Source organism: Pseudonaja textilis, chromosome 2 (assembly GCF_049901715.1).
Source record: "Pseudonaja textilis isolate UNSWEBS1 chromosome 2, rPseTex1.2, whole genome shotgun sequence".
Classification (NCBI taxonomy): domain Eukaryota; kingdom Metazoa; phylum Chordata; class Lepidosauria; order Squamata; family Elapidae; genus Pseudonaja; species Pseudonaja textilis.
Window position 1 is genome coordinate 51956574 of NC_141991.1, and position 15731 is coordinate 51972304.

Consider the following 15731-nt stretch of genomic DNA (forward strand, 5'->3'; position numbering starts at 1 on the left):
TGGTAGCCTTGCAATTTAGAGAGCATAAATGTAGCAAGTTATATGGATTTTCTGATTTTCATTCTAATTTCATTCTAAGTATTGAGAAGTATAGTTTGGGTGGGGGTGGGTTTCATTTGGGAAAATGATTCATTTTATTATCAAATTATTAGCCTCCAAGGATCCATGGGATTGGGCATCATACAATGACATAAATAAATAAATGTTGATTGCCCCCAAAATATGCCCAGTAAATGCTGTCTCAGTAGAAACAATATCCAACTATAATATAAAGTACATTGGGTTAAATCCAAAAGTTGCATTCCACTGATGGAAATGCTCCTTCTTCTATGGAATTTTTGTGTTGAATCCAATTTGTGTACATCAATTTTACATATGCACAAAGTGATGAGTTTTGGGGGGAGAACAATCTAAGAAAAAGCTATGTCACTTAAATAAGAAAAAGTTATCAATATTTTATGAAAGATGCAATTCACGCAAAAGTTCCACTGAAAACTCAACACTGACTGAATGTATGCATTAATTTAAATGAAATTAGAAGCATAAATTGTATTATTTATACTTCTTCTAAGAAGTAATTACCACTTATTTAATGGGAGTTACTGCCAGTTCATTGGACATAAGAAACATTAGCTTGGAAAGGCTCATACTGAGCTAAACTTAATTAAGAAGGGAAGGGTAATTTATCATATTTATAACCCACACATTCCAGCAAGTCTACTATGACAGCAAACAATAAAGATAACAATACTTAAGAAATCCAAAATTAATTATTTTCAAAAGCTTCACAATAACTATAAAAGCTATATATTGCAACACCCAACAAATCATAATGTTTAATGTAAAATGTAAAAATATAATATATTTATATATCAGCTGTATTAAAAAAAACTACTAGAAAAGGAAGAATGAGTAAGTTTTTAGACTCTTAAAAGAAAGCAGATATGGAGGAATCTAGACTTCATTCAGTCATGAACTCCGTATGTATGGTTTCATTACTGAGAAAGCCCTTTTCCCAGTCAAGGCTGACCGGTCAGTACCAGCAATAAACCCTTTAAGGTCAATATGATTTCAGTCTGGCAAAAGATGCTGTCATACTGTGCCAAGGAAATTCAGCATTTCCAATAGCATATTATTTCTTCAAGGAGAAGAAACACCATCTAGTGCAGCTAAGATATCAGCCATACCATAAAAAAGGAAAAATGGAAACAGGTATCCTGCATGGCACCCAGCCCTACACTTTCTTGCAATCAGTCCTAGAAGTATGTTAAAAAGCATGAGGAACACAATAAAAACTGTACAATAATATAATCGCTTCCCAAAACTGTCAAGGATACCACAGTCAACAGTATGAAAATCTGCCAAAGCATTCAAGATTAGAAGAAAAGACATATTACCCTTGTCACACTCTCTCAACACATTGTCCATAAAGGTGACTACCACTGTCCATGTGCTCTACTTGGGCCTGAAAGCCAACTAAAATGGATCTAATGAATCAGCTTCAATCAGATGTGGCTGAAGCTACCTAGCTATCATTTGTCCAGTCCCGTTGACCAGAAGTGACAAATTCAAAAATGTCCTGTATTGTCAAAAAGCAATGGTCCTTTCAATAGGAAATATATTCATAGCTATAGCACTAGCCCATCTTCATAGCTACAGCACTACCTCCTCATTGAAATCAAGCATATTATCTCCCTTAAAAGATCCCAGAGCCAGTCTCAGCCAAGAGAAACATCTAAAGTATATGAACTCATCAGCATCCTGCCCATGTGTTCAAGATGGAAGGAAAACACAGACTTTCTTTCGACCACAATTTATTCATAACTTGCACTTTGCTCAGGTTGACATTGGTCTAAACAACCACTTCCCTCTGTTCTAGAGAGTGAGTCAAGTGTGTCTTCCTGGTATGATGTTCCAGTCCTCAGGGAACTGGAGATAAAACAAAATTCCAGTGAAAGGATACTTCCATTCTACTATACTAATGCAGGCTCTTCGGAGTGGGTTATTGAGGGATAGACAGAAAAGAGCACGGGCTGGCCGACTATTAGATGTATTACCCTGTTTTTTGCTCTTGGCATATTGCTGACGCTTTCTTTGGGACAGAGATCCTACAGGTTGAGCTGGGGTAGTGCTCATGCCTTGGGCAGCCTTAGCTTGTCTAGCAGCATCAATTGCAGCTTGCCAAGATAGCACCGTTTGCTTGGTAGGTGCTGAATTGTTCGGCTGGAATGCTGGGCTGTCACCAGGAAGAGGAATTCTGGTGCTATTTGCATAGCTTGCTTCTGTGGAAAAACAAAAGGGAAGAAGAAAATTAATTTGAACTTTTTCTGCAATAATCCAGTTCTTTCAAACTTCTTGAAAAGACTTAGGTTTTGGTGAAATTTGAGGCCTTTACTTTTAAAAAAAGAACAAAAATCAACAGAACCTTGCTACATAAATTAAAAGATTCAGGAAAAAGTACCACAGGCATCTATATACAATGCTTTGCAAAGCTAAGAAATTTCCCATTTAGATACATCTTTAATAAGCTGAACACAGTCTATTTTAAAAGCAAGAGGGAAAACATTCCAATTTCTTTCTTCCTTGGAATGTTAAGTATTCATTGTCTTAGAATCAAAAAGTCAATCCAACCCACCCTGCTCAGAACAGGGACTCAAATAAAAGCATCTCATTAAAGGGATCTTCTCTTGCTCTGAATATATGAGCAAGCATTAGATATTCACCGATGTGTAATATTTCTATTTCTATGGAAACTCAAATGAAATAGCCAACAAGAAATATTCTGCTAGAAACATGATTTGCAATATTCTTTAATATATTTGATTATTAAATGGTACTTCCATAGAAGCTAAGACATTTAATAGTGAACAACTTGTTCCACTGATTTCAATGAGGCCACTCCTGCCACCATTGAAATCTGGATTCACTAATCTTGCTTACCCACTACATATATCAAAATGAGAATTATGAATCCATGCACTTTGGTTGACATTATTTCTGGTTGCTTGTTCTTTTTCCAAGTGGCAATGTCTTTTCTTTGGCTTCCAAAACACAATGTGAATTCAGAATCTGACAGTCTCTCTACCACATCTCAACTTTAGGAAAGGGATAGGAGCTTGTCTCTTCAAATTGCATTTTGAGGTTTGGCTTTAGGAAGGGTAAACTCAAAACCAAGTGAAAGAAGAATCAACAACATAGGGAAACAATAATTGGGGTGACTAAGTTTGTAAATCTGTGGCCCTAAGTTGCAAAATGCCAATTATTAAGACAGATGGGGGATATTGAAAATATAACTATGAAACAGAATACAGATTTTATCCACACTGCAATACTGGGCTGCGTACAACATTTCACTTTCCTGCCCTACTTAAAACAAAATGGCAACCACAGGGCAGAAAACAAAGGCTCCTTCAAAGAATTATGAGATCATAAAGGAGATCCCACTTGGCTGTTCCTGATAGTTAAGCAACTAAAGAAACCAAAGAAGTTATTTCTGTACTTTGTTAGCAGTGTGTTACGTGATCCAGAAATTGTCTCACTTCTCTTCTAACAAATCGAATTTAGAAGCCAAAAACAAATCACAGGTAGTCCTCAACTTATGACAACAATTGAGGCCAAAATTTCTGTTGCTAAGTGAGACAGTTGTTAAGTGAATTTTTCCCTGTTTTATGACCTTTCTTGCTTCAGTTGTCAAGTGGATGACTGCAGTTGTTAAATTAATAACAGTATTGTTAAATGAGTATGATTTCCCCATTAATTTTTCTTGTCAGAAGATTGCAAAAGATGATCACATGACCCCTGGACAGTGCTACCATTATAAATATGAATCAGCTGTCAAACATCTGAATTTTGATCACATGACCACAAGGTTGCTATAACAGTCATAAGTGTGAAAAATGGTCCTGAGTCACTTTTTTTCAGTGCCATTGTAACTTTGAACAGTCACTAAATGAACTGTTATAAGTCGAGGACTATCTGTATGGCTTGGAGCTGTCAAAATTCCTGGATCACAGTTTACACTAACAAATGTGAGTCAGCAGGAAAATCTTGACAGCAATGATAAAGTGGTGGACTTCACTGCAATGCTTACGTATGATCTTCCAGGATTCTTCTGAAGTCTATTGTGCTTGTAACATGACATGCAAAAAAAGGAAAGAAGGAAGGAAGGAAGGAAGGAAGGAAGAAGGGAAAAGGAAGGAAAGGAAGGAAGGAAGGAAGGAAGGAAGGAAGGAAGATCACTGAAATCTGTTTCTTTCTCTTCCCTTCCTCCTTAGTGATACTTGATTTTTAAGATTAATACTCTGAATGTAGCCGAGTCTGGAAAATGATTCAATCCAAACGTGATCTAACAGTGAATGAAAAAACAAAGTTAAGAACATTATTTTTGGAGAGTGGGGAGGTAGTTATCCAATATGAAGTTTTAAAACTCTCATTTTGAACAACCCTGCATCTAAGAACAAATTATTTTTATTCACTACATTGTTATCTTATCCTTCTTCAGAAGTGTAAAACATCCTGTATTACTGAATCTCTAGGCAATTGGCTAGTCCTAAAGATAAAATTAATAAATCAAGTTATTTTCCTGCTCTGTTTTATATCCATAAAAATACTGGAAGGCAATGAATATGTGTAGATCTGAGCCTGTGTCAGTCTGTTTGTAGTTCAACACTCAAACCATTATCCTACAACAGAGGTTCTCGTTGGTGGCACCTCTCCCCATTTTAATGACTAATGCCAGATTGAGTATTTTCAGCTGAGAGATGGCTAGAAAGACAGATGGGAAAAGAGCTGTTCTTCCACGTGTGTGCAGTGAGGATGTTTGGTATTGCTGTGTAAATAAGGTTGCTGCTTATTTGAAAGTACGTCAATCTCTGGACAAATCCATATGTCCAGTTCACTCCAATGTGAGCACAACTCACCCACCATTTCCAGAGGATATGTCATCCTCAACCCACCCCTATGCAATGCAACCTCCAGCCATGTTTTCTGGATTTGTGTCAAAAACTGTTTTTCATCTGCATTGCTTCTGTCCATGCTACCTGGTTTGCATGCTTTAAAAAGCAAGACCCTTCTTCTCCAACCAGCTGTTGTGGCCCCTGGTGAGAATGTACTCTCAGTCAGTGTTTTTGCCGCTCACATTATCATTTTTGTTATCAAGGTTACAGGTGAAAGGCTGAAAAGCTAGACTTGCTTCTCCCTTCCTCCCTCCCTTCCATTTATCAATGAAATTGAGCAAGTTTAAACTACTTTGTTTTTGTTTGGTGAATTTCTGTCACTTTCCCCTTCTATCCAAGTAGTGACAAGAAAATGGTAACACTGATTTTTTACATGATAGTGGTGGGGTTGGCCAAGGGCAAAAGTGGACCTATCAATCAGAGGTTGTGGTAACAACAGTCCAGATCAAATATTTAGCCATCAGCCAAAGCAGTGCATTGGTTAAGACAGGGTTGTCCTAATTCACATTCATTTCTACCTAAATTACAAGCAAGATACATGCAGTTAAAAGCTGCTGAAGTAAAAAAAAAAATAAAGGAAGAAAAAAGCATCCTGAGTCTTGTGAATAAAATCTGTAAATGTTTTCTACGTGATTAATTCTTTGAATATGTAATCCATATTATGACTCCACTAGTGGCCTGTGGTTTGGCATACATCCAAAAAACACTTTTCTGTGTTTTGAATTCTTATTCATATTTTCTGGATTTACAGTCTGCAATAGTAATTGTGGAGAACTTTATTACTGTGAGTTGATCTACCTAGCCAAAGCACTACAGAAACAGTTACAGTAAACTAATTATTGAACTGTTAGATACATTTTGAAGTTAGTAATACAAAACCAGGGATATAAAAACTCTGAGCTAAGAAACAAAATGTAGAAGGAAGCCTTTCAAAGCGTTAATACAGAGTATAGAACCATAAAGAAGCTTACAGCTAGTTTCATGTAGCAACAACATTTGGAACCAACAACTCAGTCATTAATTTATTAAGTGAAGTCTCTAGTAGAACTGTGACTGTGCTTATGCTCTTCAACTTTTCTTTTCTTTGCAGAAATGCAAAGGTCATAAATGTGAGGACTGGTCATAAGGTTTTTTTTCATCACTGTTAATAGCTGTAAATGAGTAGTACCTGTACTACAATTAAGGGCCATGTTGAAAGTGTTTTTGTTCATTTCATCTCTACTAGTTTACTAATAGCACCTTTTAAACACTTTTTTTTTTACCAATTATTTATATGCTGCCTCTCACCCAAAGCATTTCCAGGTATTTACAAAATTAAAAATACATTTAAACATAATAAATGAATATAGAGATACACGGACTAAAATAGAATAACAAACACATCATACAAAAACTGTCACAGCTGAACCATAATGTCTTGAGTCACTGTCTTAATTTGGCTTTTCTGTGACATTTCACTTATATACTTCTACAAGTGGCCTGCCACTTAACTTAAAACAAATCCTACATAAAATGCTAAAAACAATAATAATGAGATGAGTGATGAAACTGACATAATTATAAATGCAGAAGGATTCTCAAAGTTACAAAGGAGAAATGACAAACTATGTGAGGGAGCTTTAGTAATGCATGCATGTATGTATGTATGTATGTATGTATGTATGTATGTATGTATGTATGGTATTCAGCTTTGTTCGGGTATTTTCCCACGTCATCATAGTTATGCTTTTAAAGTTGTAACAACGTTTCCGCAGAATCTCATCTGCCATCATCAGGCTTCTGTATTGTGTTCGTCTGTGAGTCAGACTTTTACACTTGTTTCAGTTTTAAATTTGGGGCTAGCCTACTGCTGTGCCAGAATGGTTTTTCTTCATCCTGATTGGTTGGGAGTCTTGGTCTGTGTTTATTGGTCTTGGAGTTAGCTGTGTTCTGCTTGATTGGTGTTTCTAATGTCTTCTGTCTGTTTTGTGGCTTTTTTCTGTGTCTTGATTGGCTGGCAACATTGTGTTCCTGTATTGGAGGCTTTTAGTGAAGCTTGGCTCTGAGTAAATGGACGGCTATCATTTGTTAGGAAGCTAGGTTTCATCTGGGTGCCTGGTTGGGGTGTGTTTGAGCTGGAGGTATCAGGGGGGATCTGTTTGTGCCCAGGTGTTTGCCTGGCTAGTGGTGTGGAGATTTTTTTGTTTGTGAGTGTAGGCTTCCAAATAATTGACTGTCTGGTAGAATCATCTCTTCAATTCATGCTTTCAGGTCTTTCAATCTCTATGGCTTCTCTGATAATTCTGTGGCTGGGGTTTTCTATATTCTACTTGATTGGTGTTTCTAATATCTTCTGTCTGTTTTGTAGCATTTTTTGATTGGCTGGCAACAATTGATTGGCTGGCAACAGCCAACATTGGCTGTTTCCTATATTGGAGGCTTTTTGATTACTCCAACAGACTGTCAATTATCTGGAAGCCTGCACTCACAAACAAAAAGATATATATGTGTGTGTGTGTGTGTGTGTGTGTGTGTGTGTGTGTGTGTGTGTGTGTGTGTATAGCCACCAAGTGGACAAGAAGACCTGATAAACGAGCTCTAAATTTCAGGTTTCATGTGGAGAAAACTGATGGAAAGAATACAACAAATTAGAGCCTCTGTCAGAAAATATGTCCAAATTGTGATCAATGAAGATTAGACACCATACAGTAATAGAAAGGCTTTCCTTTATCAATATCACTTCCCTTTCTATCAGTGCAATAATAAAATAAAGAGGGGGAGTATGTGCTGCACTCCTTTCCATATTATAGTGATAAGAACCAAGTATTATCTTTTGGTGATGTTCCTCCCCTTTTCACCCCTCCAGACCTACATGCAAGTATACACACATCCAGAGAGAGGTGAAGAACACAGACTGGGAGGGTGGAGAGGGAGAATGTTTAAGATGGCTCCCTTAATGTGCAATTGAGTAAAGGTAGCTCTCGGAAGTAGAGGGCATCTTTTACTGACTAAGAAACTAGAATGAATCTCACTCAGGGAATCTCTTGAGAGCGATCCAGGGGGTGGAGAGCAGACAGGGCTTCTCAAGACCAGGTTATTCAAGGAGCAGTGCGCCCTCCTGGCCTGTAATCACTTCATAGGGGAGAGCAAACGCGGTCTGATCCACCCGACAATGGTTTCTCCTGAAATCATTTCATCATTTCTTCCGCCCTGCCACCCCCACTTTCCATTTATGTATTTTGTTTGTTTATTTGGCTACTTCTGGGCCAGAGTGCCAGGGAAGAAGGCAGCGGACACACACACCCCACTTCTCCTTTGCAAGGCACCTCCGAAAGTGAAGCAGGTGGGCTCCCGAGGGAGTCGCTCATTTTTTGCCCTCTGGCCACACGCGCACGCACACACTTTCTCAAAGAGCTTGTCAATTCAAGCAGGATGAATCATTTCCACGCAGCTCCGGGAAGCCGGGAAGGGAGGCGAGGCAGCAGCAGCGGGAGCAGCGGCGTCTCTCCGAGTCTGTTTGCCAAGGGGAGGAATACACACGAGCTCCGTGCGTCTCCTTTCCCTTGATGCTTGGCAAGCGGGAGAGGAGGCAGGAGGAAGGACAGCGCTGGCTTTCCTAAAGATCACCTTGCCGAGCCCCTCCGGTTATCCCGAGCGCTATATATATATAACCCTATATATAGCGTGACCCGGGGGCCACTTCGCCACCATCGCCCAAGGAGATTGTCCTCCCTCGCGCTCCCATCCTCAACGCAGCCTTGAGGCAAAAAAGGCAGACGTGCCAAATCAGTGCAAGGCGCTCTGAGCCGAAGGCGGCGGGTTGTGAGGGCAGCATCGCTTGTGGCGCGCCCAGCTTCGCCTCGGAAGCTTGCCATAACCCCTGACCTCCTCCCTCGATCCCTTGGCTTCCTTCCTCCGCTTTTAATCCTCCCCCCCGCGACCCCCTTCTTTAATCCACTGCACTCCCGGTTTTCCCCAATCCGCCGCCACTTAATCCCACACGGCAACGGCGGCAGCGGCGTTTGTTGCTTTCCCGCGGAGGGAGCGAGGGAGCGCTCGGTCCGGCAGCTCTCTTACCTTCAGGGAATTGCTGCTGCTGCTGCTGTTGCAGCAGCTGTTGGGGCAGCATGGTCCCTTTCTCGGGGAGTCCCGAGGCGCGGGGCGCGTTCCTTCCTCTGCTGTTCCGAAGCGGGTGAGCGAGGATGGTCCCCTTCTCGCCCCAGCCTTTTCCCTGACCTGGGTCGCCCGCTATCCGGCGGTCCTCATGATGGTGCTGCCGGCTGGCAAGAGGTGAAGGCTGGGGATCGCTGGGTCTACCGCCGCCGCCGCCGCCGCTGGGTCTTCCCCTCTGCCGCCGCCGCCGCCTGCGAACCTCTTCGAGTTGGGGCCAACATGACACTCACATCCGGGTGACACGGGCGCCCTCCATCCCTAGCAACCCACCGCCCGCCGCCGCCGCCGCCGCCACCACAACTTGCACTCTCTGTCCCTGGCTGCCGCCTCTGTTCTCCCGCAGCCTCTGCCTAGCTGCTCCCCGCACAGTCGCGGCCACGGGGTTAACTCTCCTGCGCCTGCCGCTGCCGTCGCTGCTGCGCTGCCGCCGCCACCTGCTGCTCGGGGAAGAGGAGGAGGAGCGCGAGGAGGCTGGCCAGGCGAGCACGACCGAGGAGAAAGACTGCGTACGACGGGCAGCCTCGCCGCGAACTCCCAACCCGACCCCGCAAATAGAAAAGTGCGCGTCGCGGCCTTAACCCCTTCCTTCCCGACGCCGCTTAAATGCATCGGAAGAAGAGACTTCAAGGCTGCCGCGAAGTCCCGCCCACGGACATGCAAATTACTTCGGCATGCAAATTGACCTGACCCCGGCTGCTCTTTTACCAAAAAGCTAAATCAGTGAGCCTCAGGATTCAGAGATCCGCTATCTCCAGATGCTTGGAAAATATACCAAAAACTTAAGTCTCGTTCCTGCTTGTGAATTTCCAGAATTATCACTTCTATGTGACACAGTATGGGAATTCTTTGCCTTAGGAATAAGAGCACTTTTTCCACAGAAAAAAAGGAGCCGAAGAAGCTTCTTGGATGAGAAGAGAAAGGTCTTCAAACAAAAACCAGAAAATCCAGTTGTCTCTTGAGAAAATAAATGAATAAAAGCACCTTTGGGTTTTCCCACAGGAGATCCATTATATACAACCGTAATGTATCCTTTTGCACACCAGTTGCACAGCCCTCAAGTGTTAACAATGCAGGCCTGTAGCATCTGCACTGATGTTTCTTGGATTTCTTAGCCACTTTTTTGTTGTTATTTCTGGTCACCATTCCTACTCTGTGGCAATTTAACAACTATTTTAATAATGCATTCAAGTAACTAAATAATTTTCTCATTGTAGTAGAATAGATTGGAATTTGAAAGGTCACATAAACAGAAGCCATGAATCACAATGCAGACCTTCTGCTATTTTAAATTATTTTAAAACGGGTACATCTTTATAACTATGCAGATATTTATGGTTAACAATAACCATGATGTAGTTACAACTATGGAAGGCTACAGTAAAAGATACCCTGGAGTAATCTTGGCTTGCATACACACACACACACACACACACACACACACACACACACACACATACACATACATGTACGCAAAGTGAAAAAAATATATAAAATTGCTCTCACCCATAAACATTGCATTTTTGTTGGATTGGGATATATAATTTAATTTAATAATGAAACAGATTATGGGGGGGAAATGGGAAAAAACATTTGGAGTACTTGTTGAAAGATACATCCTTTGCCACATAAGTGAGCCATAATCAGAAATGTTGAAAACCAGTTTTGAGATGGATGCAAGCAAATCACCTGATACCAGAGCAGCTCATTCCCTGAAGGTGACTGAGTGTTTGCACATAGCCATGTTGGAATCACTGGCTTCTTGTCTCCTCTTCCTGCTTAACATAAGCCACTCTTGATCTTCTTCACTCATATCTTTCCAGCTGCTTTGCCTAAAATGTTTCTTCTTCCTGTACAGCACACTTTCACATGACCCTGAAACTAAGTCTCCCACATCTAGGATGACTATGTTTCATTCCTGGATTGAGAACATCATACAGACCCTCATTTACCAAACCAAGAAGGGCAAGCACAGCTGCTGGGGCCAAGTTTTTTAATCCTCTGCCACCTCCACGTATCCAGAAAACATTTTCAATAATTCAGTGCTTTTTTGTAAATTTCTATGGGGTACTTCAATTCTAAAGACATCTCTGAAAAAGATACAGATGTCAATTAAAGATGGGGTTCTGGTTTTCCAAACATTGAATTGCACCATATACTTTTTGACCAGCACCAAATTCTGGAAGTCTTCACTTAATGGACATTCTCCTTTCTGAGCCCGCTTGAAAATCTGTACATAGAACCTTTAATTACCGGTAATTGGATTTCCTGTTACTATTATGGCAGAATATTCCTTCTGGAAAAAAAAGTTTTGATTGTTTTTCTCATGCTATATAGATGCTGTGGGGTAATCTAAATCAATTCAAAACTGATTTAAACAACTGGCTTTAGGAAGTGATGGCTGAATGCTATATTTGTATATTAGATCAACTAGTGGATGATAATATTGACTGTTATTATTTCCTATATTAAAAGATAAATACCATTTGTCAATTGCCACCCACTGGCAGTATTTACAATTACAACATTTATTTATATCTCAGTAAATGTACCAGTGGTGTTTATAGCTTCAGGGACACTTAAAGGTATTAAAAATATTATTATATCCTGTGAAATCAAACGGCCTATAATCATTCTTCATAAATATCTGTTATCAATACATCAATTTAATATGCATATTTTAAAGACTGAATGGAATAATGAACTGGAAATCTCCATTTTGTGTAAACAATGGGAAAACATTTCAACCTCAAAGTCAAAACCCTTATTAGATCTCAGATTATGGCTTCCACAAAAAAAAGTGGGGTATCCATTATTTTTATACAGAAAATGAATTAATAAACCATCATGTTATTAAAAATGCAGCCAGTATAACACTTTTTTAACATATATTTTTATACATTCATGAAGTTATTGTGTTCTGAGAAGTAATTATATATATTAATTTGACTTTGAAAACAAGTTTAATATTTTCAGAGCCATTCATTATTTTGAGCTATGTTCCTATTACATGGAAATCGACAGCTGGACAATGGAAATGTATTCTTCATAACCCGATTATTCCTACCATGACAATAGTGTCTGTCTGTCTGTCTGTCTGTCTGTCTGTCTGTCTGTCTGTCTGTCTATCTATCTATCTATCTATCTATCTATCTATCTATCTATCTATCTATCTATCTAGTGGTTGCTCAGTAGTTAGAATGTAGTACTGCAGGCTACTACTGCTGACTGCCAACTGCCAGCAATTTGGCAATTTGATTCTCAACGGCTGAAGGTTGATTCAACCTTCCATCTTTCCAAAATCAGTAAAATGAGGACACAGATTGTTGGGGACAACATGCTGACTTTGTAAACTGCTTAGAAGCACTATGAAGTAGTATATAAGCTATTGCTATTCCAACCATCTCACCAAAGGCAACTCTAGGTGACTTTCAACAGGAAAGACAAATTTATGAAACAGACAATTGCCCAGTGGATTAAAGTTCTGATCTTTTTAAACATATCAACATGTTGCTCATAGATATAAATTATACAAATTATCTGTGGATAATTACTAAATTATTTTGTAGGTAAAATTTAATTGCATATAAATTGAATTTATATACGACTTGATTTTTTTTCTCCTCTTTTTGTGTTGTTTTATATTTTTACTTTTTCTCTCTCCTTGGTTTCTTAAAATAGATTTCTTCTGCTGTGGCTTAGATGGCACAAGTGTGACACCAAATGGGAACATGCATCAAAGGAAAGTTCTGTGTTGGATTTCTCAGGGCAAAGAGAGATGTGGGATGAGGAAGTATAGCATGGAAGCAAAAATCAATGGATCAGAATAGGATACTCCCTGAGAAAAGCCATAGCAGTGTTTGAAACACAAGGTTTTCCAGACAATGGGATGAGCCATGGTGGTGCAGTGGTTAGAACACAGTACTGCAGGCTACTTCTGTTGATCACTGGCTGCCAGCAATTTGGCAGTTTGAGTCTCACCAGCTCAAGGTTGACTCAGCCTTCCATCCTTCTGAGGTCGGTAAAATGAGGAGTCACATTGTTGGGCCAATATGCTGCCTGTATAAACTGTTTAGAGGGGGCTGTAAAGCATTGTGAAGTGGTATATAGGTCTAAGTGCTATTGCTATTGCCGTAGCTTTTGAGAAAAGGAATTCCTGCACTGAGTACTAAAGGTGCTTTTTCAAGAGGCAACTGGACTTTCTTGTTTTTCTTTGAAGATGTTTTGCTTCTCATCCAAGAAGCTTCTTCAATGAGAAGCCAACTGTCTTCAAAGAAAAACAAGAAAATCCAGTTGCTTCTTGAAAAAGCAGTTTGGGGACAACTAGGACCTGTTGACTGAGAATCTCCATAGACAACTACACTGAGTACAAACTACCACTTATTGGCCATTATCACAACTTCTCTTCTCTTCTATCCCCTCCTTAGTTTCCCAATTTTGGTTGGAAGAGTAGCCAATGAAACATGGTACTGCTTCAGAAGGCTTGGTCTGTGTGCTTTGGGTTGCCTTAAGCATTCCTTTCATCCACAGTGTAGCCCTCTCTTCTCCACGAGTCTTAAATGGCTTAGAATGAGCTTAGTTATGCCACTATCCTATCCAGTCAACAAGATGGGGGATGGGGGGGACATCCCACCTTTTCTTCACATAGGTGAAGCTCATTATTATCAGTGATGTGGACTCTTTAACTCTTATGTGCAAAATATGCAGAATATTAAGTGGTCTTTTCCTCTCTAAAATTGAGTAGTTCTGCCTTATCACTGAAAAATGCACAAATTGCCTCTTTCCTTCCCTGTATAATGAGATCTGAATCTACAATGCCTTGTACAGTCTCTTTATACTTCTGAATCCCTGCTGTTTCCATCACTAGCCCTTTCTGCTTTCTTCTGAAGGGCACACTAATTTTATCTAGGTAAATACGGCATGCACAACCACAATGCTGATAGCTCCCATTATGATAGCTGCCATCCTGCATTTTTCTTCTCTTCATTTATGCAAGGACATTTTGTAATAGTTCCCCCTTGCATTACTAGCCCTTTCCCTGTAATCTACACCAATGTTTCACAAACTTGGCAATTTTAAGATGTTTGGGCTTTAACTCCCAGAATTCCCCAGCCAGCCATGCTCAAAGTTGACAAAGTTGAACAACGCTAAAGGTTCTTAAAAATTGTTACACTGTATTACACTTACAATTCAAGCAAATAGAGTTTGCATCCAGATACAAAATGTATTTGTTTCCTGTTTCCTGTGACATTGCAAAAATCATCATGTTCATGGTCATAGTAATAGTACTAATACAATTATTTCATTTGTAATTCAGTGCTGTAACTTACTTTGTCAAATTTAGGAAATATTAATTAAACTGTTCTAACAAACATAGTTTAACACACTACTTCATCCTGAAAAACTAGTCTGGCAGACAATGATACCCACTTACTTTGCTAATATTGTTTTAGGACAACCATCCTAAATATTGTTTTAGGACAACCATCCTAAATTGTGTTGGAGGTTAGACTGAGTTAGACTGACCCTTGTTATCCAGTGAGCTGTATGACTGAAGCTAGACTTGAACCTGGATCTCTCTGGTTCTAGTCTAACACAGTAACAATATGTGTTCTGTATATATGGTTTGACTATTTTTAGTAGCCACTGAGGTGAATAACAAGCTTTGCAGGATACACAGAGCTAACAAAGGAACAGTTCTTTTGTTTGCTAAGTTCCACATCTAATGTGATTTCATACCCAATGAACAATTCATTTATTTATTTATATTAAAGCATGGTAGATTAAAGATTCTACACCAGTGCCATAAATAACAATAAATCAAACATGTAAGTGATAATTACATTAAACCAAACATTTAATGAAAGGATGCCATGTGTTGCCTGAAAAGTGCTCTTTTAGAGTCCATTTAAAGGAGAAGTAATTTTAAGTTTGACTTGTTAACATAGGATGGAGCAAAATAGTTTAATGGTGGAATTTTTATGAATATTTTTGAAGATTGGTCTTCAAAATTATCTGATATGATAGACAGATGGTGTGTCAATGAAATTATTGAAAAACAACTTACCCAGGCTAAGTCTGAAATTAATTTGAATGTGGATTTTAAATGTGACAAATAATTCAAAGGATATGGGAAAAATGTACTGGACATAACAGTGAAACCAGTTGATGCTTCATTGCTTGAAAGAAATATACAGCTATTAAAGCAAAAAATATGATTTAGATAACTTTTTCTTACTGGATATGAAGGGTTTTTGAAGCAACTGAAAAAAGTTCCAGCTTCTTTCATTGGTTATAGAAATGAGGTCTATTAAAGTTTTGAAAGATTCTTTGAGTAGACATAAATAAGAGATCTTCAACTTTATTTGAAGGGATTAAAAGATTGTTAAACATATGGAAAAATAATACAGGGTTAGCTCTTGGGGGCAAGGTTAAAATAATTAGTTTTTTTTCCCGGTAACCTTGCTGGATTTTTTTTCTGATTAGGAACTAAATGCTGAGGCTTTGGGATGTTGTTTTTAGTTAATGAATGATATGGAGCGAAGAAAACTTATTTATATTTTAAAAGATGGTGATAAATTACTAAAATTATTTATACATGTTTTTTCTTTTAGATACATTTTTCTT

At 39.3% G+C, this 15731-nt stretch overlaps 1 protein-coding gene across 8 annotated transcripts in view; it reads right to left on the bottom strand.

Annotated features, from left to right (window-relative positions):
* Window positions 1-9466, bottom strand: part of CACNA1D (calcium voltage-gated channel subunit alpha1 D) — a 236503-nt gene extending 227037 nt beyond the window's left edge. For all 8 annotated transcript variants that reach the window (XM_087923877.1, XM_087923876.1, XM_087923874.1 and 5 more), the window contains exons 1-2: window positions 9012-9466; window positions 1964-2282 (exon numbers count right to left, since the gene is read on the bottom strand). In XM_087923877.1, coding sequence (XP_087780003.1) covers window positions 1964-2282; window positions 9012-9063 — 371 coding nt within the window. In that variant the 5' untranslated portion in view covers window positions 9064-9466. The remainder of the gene's footprint in view (window positions 1-1963; window positions 2283-9011) is intronic.
* Between the last annotated feature and the right edge of the window lie 6265 nt (window positions 9467-15731).